The following is a 12913-nucleotide window of genomic DNA, read 5'->3' as shown; positions in this document are numbered from 1 at the left end:
CAGCAGTTTATGGTACAGCAGAAAACCTTCTGAAGTTATGTAATGAAAATATGAGACACCCATATTTTTTTGTGGACATGCAACAGAATACATGTCAAAGAACCCCAAAAATAATATAATTGGTTTAGAGAGAAGGGAATAGAAATAAACATAGATGACTTATGCCAGCTTTAAATGCAATGTTAAGATATGATGTATACAAGGATTTAACTGGACAGATACGCCAGATAAATTAATCTCACATGTTTATTGAAACTTAACAGAGGTAATGACAAGAAATTTCACCAAAGCTTGCAGAGCCATTTTATATTTAGCCATACAAGATCACTGTGATGAAACACCATATTTGAATATAAACGTTCAAGAATTCTAAATATCAACATGATGCCTTGACTATACCAACAACTACAAGGTTCAAATGAAAATCTGGGAAACATCAAGATAGGTAACATATCTTATATCTGTCCATATACTGAAAAAGGTTTTCAGATGCTCCTATTCATTCCAAAACCATTCCAAGTATTGGACTTCCACTTCTGCTCTTGCACTTGCATCTATAGCTTCTGCTCACCTATTTCAAAACCTTTCTAATATTGACATGATGCCTTGACCATACTGCCAACTATGAGCTTCAAATGAAAATCTGAGAACCATCAAGGTAAGTAACATAATTTATATCTGCCCATATAATGAAAAAGGTTTTCAGATGCTTCAATCCATTTCAAAACCATTCCAACTATTGCACTTTCACTTCTGCAGCTTTTGCTCATCTATTCCAAAACCTTTCCAAGATTAACATGATGCCTTGACTATACTGACAACCATGGTACGCCATACCATACCGAACCGGACGGTACAGAGTATGCCATATCGTACTAATTTGGTATCGGTATGCAGTACGGAATGCATACCAACGTTCGGTTCGCCACACCAACCTCCATACCAGGCATACCAGTATAATAATAAGATGGCACTAATATGGAGTCCAGTACCAAAACGGTGTACCTTGCTGACAACTATGAGCTTCAAATGAAAATTTGGGAAGCATCAAGATAAGTAACATAATTTATATTTGTCCATATAATGACAAAGGTTTTCATATGAAAAATTGGAAATCAACATTAATATTAATATGAAAATATTATAACGATACTAATATCATACAATGTTATAGTAAAAGATTAAGATGTTGTTACAAGATTATATTAATAATATCAATATTATTAATATATTTTACATATTAACCCCTGAAATCACTCATATTTGCATATCAATCATTATCTTTTTACTATTTATATTTTAATCTCTAAAATCTAGTAACTTATTTCTTACAGGTTCTTTAGGTTAAGTTAGCTATATGAGAATGGACTATTCTACTTTTATACTTCTAACATCGTTAATGTCATATCTTTTGGATATTTTTGCCCCTAACTCTCAAAGCTAACCAAACTCCTAACCATGCCCCTCCACCATTGGTCCTCTAGCAGCAAGTGCCGAGCAACAAGAGGGCGAAGTGAGCAAGAAGAGGCCAAGTTTTAAAGCTCATTCGCTATTAGGATAAAGGCTTTTGTCCTTTTGCCTGGTTAATCTCAACCAAGGTTCAATCAACAAAAACTAACAAAAGAATCAATTTGTATGAACAGAGAACTTTAGAAGGGTTTTTTTTTAAAAAAAATATAGATATTAACATGTCAATATAAAAGATTTCAAGGACTAATCTGCAAAAATGGCATTATTATATATTACATTATATTATATTGTTATAATTATATAGTTCAAAAATTATAATTGATATAATGCTGTGTATGATAATATTATATTACTTATGAATTACATTATCTTATTAATCATTATCATTCTATTTTATAATATAATAATATTATATTACTATCAGTATTAGTATTATCATTCCTATGAATCATAATACTATTATATTAACATTAATATTAGGAATATTAGCATTGATAATTTAGTATATTTTGCTACATGCTATCAGGTTTGCCTCATCCCCAAAGATTACTTGGACTTATCCAAACAAAGAAATCAAAATCAAATCATCCTAGAAGGTTATGGGAATTCCTAGGAATAGGCATGATTTCCATTCTAGACAACCAAATATGCTCTTAATGATCTGGTGCTTCTATCAAATTTATCAAGAGACGTGCAAAAATAGAGTACAACATCTGCTGTCAAGAGAAACCTCAATAGGCAATAAATAAGTTGCAATACCTTAGGTACCGGAGCAACAGTTCGACGATGCCTAATAGAAAATCCAAATTTTGAGTGTGTCAATAGAACAGGATATCCATCCTTGGCATGATTTCCCTATATTGCAAAGGTATGGAACAAAAGTTCAAATGTTGAAACATTATCATATGCATAAAGATAAAAAAGAAAAGAAATGGTAATTACGAAGTGTTTATCAAAATGAAGCATACCAATGTTATAGGATATTGCAATAGCTCAATAGCATCCTCCAATGTAATAGACTCAACATCTTTCACCTGAAACGGAGATTTGCATCAGCTTCAACTTTCTCAAAGTGAGTCCCCCCCCCCCCCCCCCCCCCCAATCATTGTAGTCAGAGGCTAAAAGTAAACGAGATCAAAAAGTAGGATAAATTTAAACCTGAACATCAAAAGTATAAAAAAGAATGCATAACAAACTTCCCTCAAATAACTTTTCTATTGACAATCTTTTGTGAAATTTCTACTTGCCTCAGCTTGAAAAAGCATCAAATCATGGATTGATGTATTGTATCATACAGGTCCATACTGGTGATATTACATTGTATCAAGAACAAACCTCCACCAAAATGCCCCTCAGTACCGCACTATACCAACACATGTTACTACATCTCACTTTTGTTGTGCCGGCACCAATAGGCATACTAAGTGTCTGGAGTCTGGACAGTACCATACCATATGAATATTTGCTATACTAGTAAGGTACAGGTAATGGATACTAGTATAAGACTTTAAACCTTGCATTGAATGTTTAATGTCATGTAAAAACATTCTAAAAAAATAATTTCCTCAATTGCTTCTGTTATTAGCTGCATTTCTGTTATTAGCTGTACTACAGGTGTATTTTTGCCATTACAAACTTTTGTTTTGTGGTCACTGTAATTTAATAATATAGGAACTGCCAGATGTATGACTGAATGACTCATCTCTATTCTCTTTTCCACAGCGCTTCTTATTTCCCCTGTTCTTTCTTGTATCTTCATTCTTTCTTTTACCTTCTTTCTTATTTCCCAATAAAAGATTATCTAGATTTCTACTTTGGAAGGTGATAACAGCAGATCCAAGGCCAAGACAGCAGGCTGTTCTCCCTAGAGATCGGATGTAAATCTAATAAAGTTCAAGAGATCTAGACCCAATAAATATAAAAAAAGGTAATCTGCACCATCTTTTAATATTCAATGATAAGAGATATAATAGGACAGTTTTTGCTCTTTGCACTGGTTTAGTTCCATTCCAGACGAGGCATTTCTGCAGAAAAAACAATCTTGCTTGGCAGACTGTATGAACATGAACAACCTTATTGCGATAGAGATAAGCAAAAGCTTTCAGATTAGAGTTCCTTTGAATGCAATTTTCCTCCTGACCATTTAGATGATGTTACTGAACTCAGAATTTGTAGTCTAATTATTCTTTAGGATTCTTGCAAGATGAAAAGAAGGAAAGGACAAAAGCTCGGAATAATCAGCACTAAGAGAGCCAAACATATGGACTGTCCTACATTGAAATGACTTATGCAAGATGAAAAGAAGGACAGAAGCTTGGAATAATCAGCACTAAGAGAGCCAAACATATGGACTGTCCTACATTGAAATGACTTAGATACGTTCTAAGGAAAACCATTTCGGAGAAATTATGAGCACATAATAAATCATCAAGATGGGTGATGTGAACAGGGCTGGCTAATTCACATGGGTCAGGACCAAGAATGCAACTCTGTAACTTCAACAGGGCTAAGGCTGATCCAAGGAGTCATATGCAGCTGTGTGCACCGCATTAAAACATTAAGCGGGATGAAATAGAAATTAGAAAAAAGAGGAACAAATTCAAGGAGCTATTTATAATCCTACACATGGTTCACAATCAAGAATGGGTGCATCATACATGCCTCTGTGCTTAGCAGCTTGTGTCAACTTGTGAAAATACGAACGTCTTGGTACAATTGCTTTAGTGCGCATATTCGCTCGTAAATCTTGTTTAACTCCCATACATGTTAGCATGCTTTATTGCATTTATCTACATTGATGCACATTCATGCCTGCAGACTAACAACCTTGTTTGTTTCCTGGTTTAATTGAATGCACTTTCCCCATTCTAACTGGTCAAAACATTTGCAAACCTTAATAACATTACTAAACATCTAGCTTGCAATTATTTCACACAAATCAACTTTCTCCAGAAAAACAAAACCTGCATATGCATAGATGCTAAAGTAATCGCTAACAAACCTCAGAAATAGAAGCCCTTTTTGGTGAGTATCCCTTTCTATCATCCCCCAGTTGGACATAGTACCCATATGGACCATTCTTTAAATAAATCTATATAAAAAACAAAATCAGTTATCAAAATACAGAATAAATAAGAAATGTATGTAAAGATTAAATACAAAAAAGATCTGATTGGATTTATATGACTGCAACTCTAAAGTCCAAGACTTGCAAAGATAATAACAAACCTTTTCATTAGATTCAGGACTATAGCCTAGCAACTTTGGAGGAAATGACTTCTCGGGTCTGTCAGGATCAACAGCATCATCATCCTCACTAAACAAGGTGCCTGCAATATACCTGTCACAAAATTATGAATATGTTTGTTTGTCAAATAGAAGAGAGGATATTGTTGGCAACTAGTTAGAATATTGACAACTTTTTGACATGCACAAAAATCTCTTGAAACACCTGAGTATGAATTACCAATAGGCTGGATACGGCAGACATAAAAAAATTTTATGCAACTATATTATTGCATACCATGCAGCAGCCAAAACTCTCTCCCTCTGCGTCTGTGGGCATCTTTGGTATTGCGCAATAAAGTACCTTTGTAAAGCAAAAAAATCACTTCCTAGAAACAAGGTTGCAATACCAGTTTCAGCACCGTATTGGTGCAGTGTTGATATGGGTCTGTTCGGTGAAGGACCAATCAGTACATCCCATACTGAGTATCGTCCGGTACTAGTACAGTACATCCAGTAGAGGGCACTATGCATCAATTGACGAAGCTGGCCTAGATTAAAAAATTTTGGGACAATATCGGCAAAGTGCTTCCACAACAGGAAAAACCTAATAAAAATGCTTTTAGGAGAAGCTAAAAAACCTAGCTTCCGACTGCCAGGAACTTCTTAAAATGTAGCAGCAGCACCAAGCATACCCTCCATCCCTCTCCCTTGTCATTTCTCATTGCCTGCCTACCATTTTCTCCCAGAATGCATACAATGCACAGATTTTTCTTTTCTTTTTTTTTGGGTTGGGGGGGCTGGGGAGGAGACATAAGTTAATACATATCAAGTACACACACTAACCATTAAATTTATACTTGTTCTAGTAAGACAGCATGAATCTAATAATTTAAGTACGAAAAATTTGTAACAACATTTTTGATCCAATGAATATAATTATGTTTTGTTGAAACCCCCAAGAGTCCCTATGAGTAAAGCAAAGCCTGATGTTACCTCCAGTCAGTAAGAATTTGCATAAGTGCTAATGGGTGCCCATACACTCATACTGGTTTCACTGAACAGAATTATCAAGTTGTCAGAAACTCTGCAATTATTGTACACAAATTTTTTAAGCGGATATAGATGTGAATCTTTTATATGAGTCTATGACTGTATAAAACTTTTCTATAGACACATTCTTCTCTCTCCAGCTATCATTTATGCTCATGTCCTGGCTTATAAAGCATGTCCTACTTCAACCACAAATTGTCCTTCCCTTACCGGAAAATTCATAGTATGGCCCATAGTTCAACCACAGACTTCCTATTATTAGTGTGAATACTTTGGAAGCTCAGTTGCACCCAAGTTAATTTTGTTAAATAAAAGGTAAATTTGGTCATATTTGGCTCCTTTGACTTATATTTTGTACTTAGAGGTGGATCTTGTTCTTTTGTTGATCCTTGCCTAGATGCCTTCCTCCCACACTGTCTGGACTTTTGATTGTGTTTTGAAAATACCTCCAAGTTTGTTTATGGTATAACCTTAACTACATAACTGACCAGTAGGTCTACCTTTTCAAGTTTCATGGCAGCTCTGGCTTATGCTGAAAGTCATGTTCACCATGAATCTCTCTCCATAGAAGGTCAATATCAGGTACGAGATGCCCATAGATTGTCTTCAAACTTAGTTGATTGTTCCTTGACCGACAAAGCCTACTCCACAAGGATTGATTCAGTCTTTCATTTTTTTTCTATTTTTCCCAATATAGGCACGACATATATAATCACTTCGCGAATTCACAAACTTTATGTGAAACCCACATCACACTAAAATTTACACCTATATTTCCATCGTATAACATGAGATCCATCTATAGATTAACTAAGTACTACTTCTGGAAAAATGGTATGCAGCAACGACCTATTATGCAAATCATGCATCCTTGGGTCAAACTGATCTTGCATGATGCAGCGGACCTTTCAATTTAACCATCATACACAAGGTTCGCAATGTTGGTACTGGAACCCGTATCGATGCCATCCTAGTATAGTGTCGGTACGGTACAGATTTTTTTCAGCATACCGAATGTCAGTATGCCATCCGTACCGGGTATCAATACCGAACCAGTATAGTACAGTACGCCTCATACCACCCGATTCGGGCCAGTACAACGAACCATAAACACTTTGATAAGGCGTGTAATGCCATCTAATATTCTGAGCAGCCTACCCTTGCGATTTTGCCTACCTAAGCTGGAAGACATCATTTCACCAAGACTTCATGGTACATAAAAAGTCCTCTCTTGACCACTTATTAACTTTAATTATCATATGTTTTGTGTATCTACATCTTCAGATGCATAATCATGCAAATCAGAGACCAAAAAGGGTCATCACTACAGTACATGAGTTATCAACATACAAATATGAATATTGAGGCTTGTGGTTTGGAAAATTCTTGAAGTAAACAAAAATGCTGCTCAAACCTTCCCCTTGATTGCCAGAAATGCTGTCTGATGGTGAGCCTCTAAGGAGTTCTGAACATCTTTCCACAATTCACATCTAGGAGGGCTAGTGGGTTAGGTAGACCCAAGGTTTATTGTACTAGTACTGGGTATTGGAAAGGTAGCTTACCATATGGTACGGGTAGGAATGGTACACCCCAGTGCCAACACATGGCACAACACTGGATGTGATGCAGCAACTGTACCATGTGTCTATAGAGCTCGGTATTGCAAACCCTGTACCTAACTAAGAACAAATTGCTAGTGGATGTTAAGAGCCATTCACTAAGCAATCAAAACTCAACCTCCACTGGGCTGGTTTGCAACAAATCTGAGTCAAGACCCAAAGACATCCAGATCTGATCCAGCTTTCTTGTAGCCCTTTCACACTGCTTTTTTTTTAATCCATGTTTGATGCATATGGAAACTATGCATATGATTTACTTTCTTCACATTCAGCTGTCAAGCACAATCACCCATCGTTCCTAATTTCATACATCATGAAGCACACATACTTGTTTCAACATCACTTAACTGTGAACCAAAAGAAGTAATAGCATGCATCACAAAGCACCAGGACTTGCGGAAATATCATTTAACTATGAACCCCACAGAAACAATCAACATCATCACATATATGTTTAATTGCCATGTTCCCATACCACCTACTTCTGACCATTGATTTCCAGAAACCAAACCTAGAGAAATATGAAAAAAACAATGAATAAACCCATAAAAACTACATCATGAATATAACCATAACCAACAAGCACTAAGCTAGTAGTTTAGGGTTACCTATTCAGTCCTACCTCATTCATTCTAGTTATGTCATTGGTCAACGTCAACATTTCCAACTGCTTTCCACCCATCTTACGCTAGGTTTTCCCCTCTTCTTTCTCGACCTTTGGATAGAAAAGCGAGTTGCTACCCTTATCTAGGGCTTGTTAAAAGTTGTTTGTGCATGTAAAAGTTAGTTCTCCACCACCCTTAAGGATCAACTCAAAATGCCTTTATAACATACTCATTTTGATTCTAACCTGATTTAACCACATAGCAATTGAGCTGGTGCAGTCGGATTTCTATGCAGCCCCAGCGCATCCTAAGGAAAAAAGTTTCAAGCTTCAGGCCAAGCCAGAGCCCAAATGTTTTTCCAAAGTCCAGCCCAAACCTGACCAAGAGCCTGATTAGACAGGCCCATATCTATTCTCAAGCCTCTCAGGTGCAAAATGTGTGTGTGTGTGTGTGTGTGAGAGAGAGAGAGAGAGAGAGCAAGGGAGAAGGAAGAGAGAGAGGAGAGAGATCGGGAGGGAGAGGAAATTAAGAGCGAGACTAGGAGGGAGAGAGGAGATTGAGAAAGAGAGAGAGAGAGAGAGAGAGAGAGAGAGAGAGAGAGAGAGAGAGGGAGGGAGAGGGAGAGAGAGATTTGGACAGGGAGAGAGGATGAGAGATCTGGAGGGAGACAGAGGGGCGAGGGGGGATAGAGATAAAGAGAGAGAAGAAAGGGTGGGGCAGGGCCTGCTATTAGGCTCGAGCTTTGGGCCAGGCCTGGGCTGGGCCAAGGCTAGACCCGAGCCAGTCCTGAAATTCTAGCCCAACATATCAACCTTGATGCTTCACCCATCGAGCTTACTTTATGTATTAAGATTAGATAACATTTTAATCTGAAGAATTTGTGGTGATCATGTTAATAGCTCAAAAGAAACATGCTGCTACAAATAATCACTCTAACTCTTTTCATGCATTTTCCTATATCTATCCCTACATTATTAAATGAGAATATTGGTACATTGGTTTAATCATATAAAAATTCTATGATGAGTGCGGTGGTTTGGAAAGGAATTCCCAAAATCATCCCTCTCCTTCCCCCGCCTCACCCCCCACCCCTCTGAGAGGGAGGGAAAAAAACTCAAGGTATCTACCGAATTTGGCTTGTATGAAACACTATGTGGTCTCAAATTGTAAGTCCAAATGCTTATGTCTCTCTATTCTAATTGGCTACAATTTTCATAAAATAATAGAGCTGTTGCATAATTCCAATGTGACATTCTGCAATAATAAATCTACAGAATTCCTATCTCAAATATCAAAAAAAGCCATATGTGATGATCTGTGATAGTAAATCCACTGAGGTCATAGCAATGAACTAGAATTAAGCCCTTATCAGGTAGTCCTATCCGTGCAAAGGCAAAGGGTCCAACAGCATATCACCTAGGCAAGGTAAGTCCTTTCATGGACCACAATCATTCATAAACATGCCGAAGCCAAGTGCATTACAAGTTCACAACATTCATGGGAACAGCTGCACTACTGCTCTTAAGACAGCTGAAAATAGACACCCCTTATGTCCCAACTTATCAGGCAGGAGTTTCAACAGGATATATGCTGTCGAATCTTCTCTTGCAATAATTAGCTTTTGCAGCAAGCAATGACCAAATTTTAATTGATTCTCAAATATAGATGATTCTACCAGAGAGCATATGATGCCAAATATTGGCAATCAAACTTGTCTTACAGTTACCCATTTAATATTCATAATTATGCTGGAGTAAACAGAAAAACAGGCCATATATTTCAAATTCTTGTCCAAGTAATGAGTGATAACAACAAGAAATCATTCCAATTATAAGTTATGCATAGATGGAGGCCCAGAGAAAGAAAGTACATTACTGAAAAAAGATAGTCCTTACTGATGACTCACTTGCATTTGGGATGTTGATCACAACCAATAAAATAGCCAGCACCGAACCTGCTGACTTTAAATTTCAAGGTTCCCTCTGAACAACTGCAGAATGGACAATATAGTCAATCATAAATGGTCGAAATTGAAGAAGTGGATAGCAATAAATTAGTTGAATTTGCATAGATACATTATGCCAATAAGTTACAATTCCAAAAAACATGGATGGGAGATTCCATCATTAGTTCTGCCAACTCAAAAATGTCAATTCAGCAAAATATTGATATCATGGCAGCTATGTATACGCTGGAAGAACACATAACTTAGGCATGAACGTGCATTGTATGCATGCAAATAGTTGCATTAATTCCTCTTATAAAGCAATAGGAAAATCTTATGTTATATCATAAGACGAGAGAGTAGTACATCCCAAAGGCCTGAAGTTAACCTGCCAGATGCCTCCCTCTCATTTATATACTGACACAATTAATAGAAGAGTGAACTGAATCCAACAACCATTGGAATACTTTCACCCATAAATTGGAAATTATATAGCTAGCATTTATCTACTTTTTAACTGAAATCTAGGAGGTTAGGCTAAAAGGTATTCCAATTTTACCAGTTCTAAACAGTAGAGAATGTTACATTTGATGCAAAGCCTACTGATTGCTTGTTTACATTCAGGAAACAACTAATAAGCAAATAGCTATGTGGAAAAGTATCCAGGCTAAGACAGGCGGCAACAAAAAAATTTGTCTGATGGCAAAAAAAAAAAAAGTACAGCAGTAACGAGAGTTTACTCTTTTATGATCATTCTCGTAGTATTACGATCGTGCCATTGTTATTTTCTATTATTTTTATGTCGACAATAGATCAACAGAAAAAAAATGAAAGTGACAACGCTTGGATGAACTATACTGAAGACAAGTTATCAAACATATGTTTTGGTTTTCCTTTAGTTTGTTGCGTCCATTTATTTTTTTAAAAATGAAACAGGGAGGTTGTTCCATTTTTCTGCTTAAAAACAAGCTTCATCTTTTTTAACAAAAAAAAGGGAGAAGACAGTTGCAGATCTAAATAAATATATTTCTGCAACCAAGTGGTCATCTACTTATCATGATCTCAGAAATGGGCAGAGTTGAAGACACTTAGATGATCATCCAGTGTCCAGTAAGGACTGCGAAGCGGCTAACATTATTATTACGTGTTTCTGAGAAATGAGACTCATTTCTCAGATGTGATATCACTGAAGAATACTAATGGAAAATCAACTGCTAAGGTGGCAACCCAAGTAGCACATGCAGTCATAGTTCTAGGATCAACTATTTTTATCATAACAAAACAATTATAATGTATAAAAAAACACCTTGGGCACACCCTGCAATTGTTAGGAAGGGAAGCGAACAATACGTGACCAAAAGTTTCCTCCAACATTTTCTCAACCTGCAACACATATAGACTTTTTTCATAAAACTAATTAAAATAAAAAATATAAAGAAATTAATAGAATTATTACTATAGAACTAAAATAAACATGCTGCCCACTAGTAAAATCATTACCTGTCGAATATTAGTATCACTTGCAAGATCACAATACTTGCTAAATCGTGACCAATAATCTCTCAAAAGGCCCTTCCATTCCGTCAAACCAGCAGAAACATTATCAAGCTGATCAAACAGCAAGCAAGCACATGATGCCAAAGATCACAGTAATTAATACAACACAAATAAGAACAACTATATTTACTGCAAACATGCAAAGGAACTAGCTTTAATAAATAAATACTAATAAGGCCACTTACTACAGTTTATACTATCATTCCATAGAGTTCCATCCACATACAAGTAAAAAATGTGGTTGGATGAAATATCTAGCAAGCAGTTGATAGATCTCATCTACTACTTAAATGCCAAAGCTTTTTGTGGCTGAACTGCAAATATGAAGTTGCTCATAACTGGACTCACCTTTGTAGCCAGTGTTTATGTTAAAGAGGGATGGTCATGCTTTGTTAGTCCCAGTGACTTGAACCCAGGAGTGAGAAAACATGAAGAACAACGCATCTAAAAATTTCAAAGCATATATTTGAGAAGTCTTTACTCGTCGAACATCCTATGAGGTGCGACTCCTCATGCATGCTGTGGGATCATAGTCATCCATTACACAATACCTTTAGAACAAGGAATAGGGTTAAGTCCAATACTCATTGGACCATTTGAAGATCTAAATCAGACAAGTTCTTGGGTCTGCATTGAGATGCATGTCAGGTGCATCTTCTCAGAGCTTGCTCATATGAATCACACATCATCTATACATATCTTGATGCCAATACAGGGGCCTGCTACATCAGACCGGCCCACTGTACATCAAACTCAGCCCATTTCTTTTGAATAGGCTGCAAGTTTTGCACATGCAAAATAACTAGTATCGCGTAACACTGTTGATTGAGATGCATAACAATATTCAACAAATCCAAGGGCCTGCTTTTTTTTTTACTTTTTCTGCCATAATAATAACAAAACACAACAGGCCACATTAATTACAGGGGCATAAATTGCACAGAAGGAACTACATAAGGGGTAATTAAGGAAATTTATGCTGAAGTTGTGAGCAAGAATTTGAAAAGACAAGCAATCACCACGGTAGCCAATTATAAGAAGAAACACTAAGACAAAATTCATTGACACAGACATGAATAGATTGAATCGATCTTCTAAATTAGTGTTAAAAAGTGATCTGAACTTATCTTGACAAAATCCAAAACCAAACCAAAATATTTCATCTTCAGTTGGAACAAATTCAAAATTAGGGATCACTTTGGAATTTCAGTAAGAAACTGACTTATGAGGTAGATTTTATTGTATATATGAGCCCAAACTGACGAAAATTTAGGCAAGAAGCTTCATATTGAAATGGCGCTTTACAGAGATAAATTAAGCTGTAGGGAGCACTTTTCACAGGATTAACCCCAAAATTTGAGTGCAGGAGTGGAATAACAACCGGGTAGCAAGTGGAGAACTTAGGGCCTTTTTCCCTTCTTTTGTGCAGAGAGGGAGAG

General features: G+C 36.5%; 1 protein-coding gene across 4 annotated transcripts in view; it reads right to left on the bottom strand.

Annotated features, from left to right (window-relative positions):
* LOC103706593 (DNA topoisomerase, type IA, core) overlaps positions 1–12913 on the bottom strand; it is a 49777-nt gene that overhangs the window by 819 nt on the left and 36045 nt on the right. For 3 of the 4 annotated variants that reach the window (XM_008790742.6, XM_017842642.4, XM_089928735.1), the window contains 7 exons: positions 11418–11525; positions 11224–11300; positions 9879–9962; positions 4699–4810; positions 4472–4561; positions 2439–2504; positions 2230–2325 (listed from right to left, as the gene is read on the bottom strand). In XM_008790742.6, the coding sequence (XP_008788964.3) occupies positions 2230–2325; positions 2439–2504; positions 4472–4561; positions 4699–4810; positions 9879–9962; positions 11224–11300; positions 11418–11525 (633 nt within the window). Of the gene's footprint in view, positions 1–2229; positions 2326–2438; positions 2505–4471; positions 4562–4698; positions 4811–9867; positions 9963–11223; positions 11301–11417; positions 11526–12913 lie in introns of those variants that run through there. The other variant, XM_088715293.2, reaches the window with a different exon arrangement.

Source organism: Phoenix dactylifera, chromosome 2, assembly GCF_051530095.1.
Source record: "Phoenix dactylifera cultivar Ajwa chromosome 2, Ajwa_hap1_PhDact_Kaust_v1.1, whole genome shotgun sequence".
Taxonomy (NCBI): domain Eukaryota; kingdom Viridiplantae; phylum Streptophyta; class Magnoliopsida; order Arecales; family Arecaceae; genus Phoenix; species Phoenix dactylifera.
This window is presented reverse-complemented; position numbering and strand designations above follow the sequence as displayed.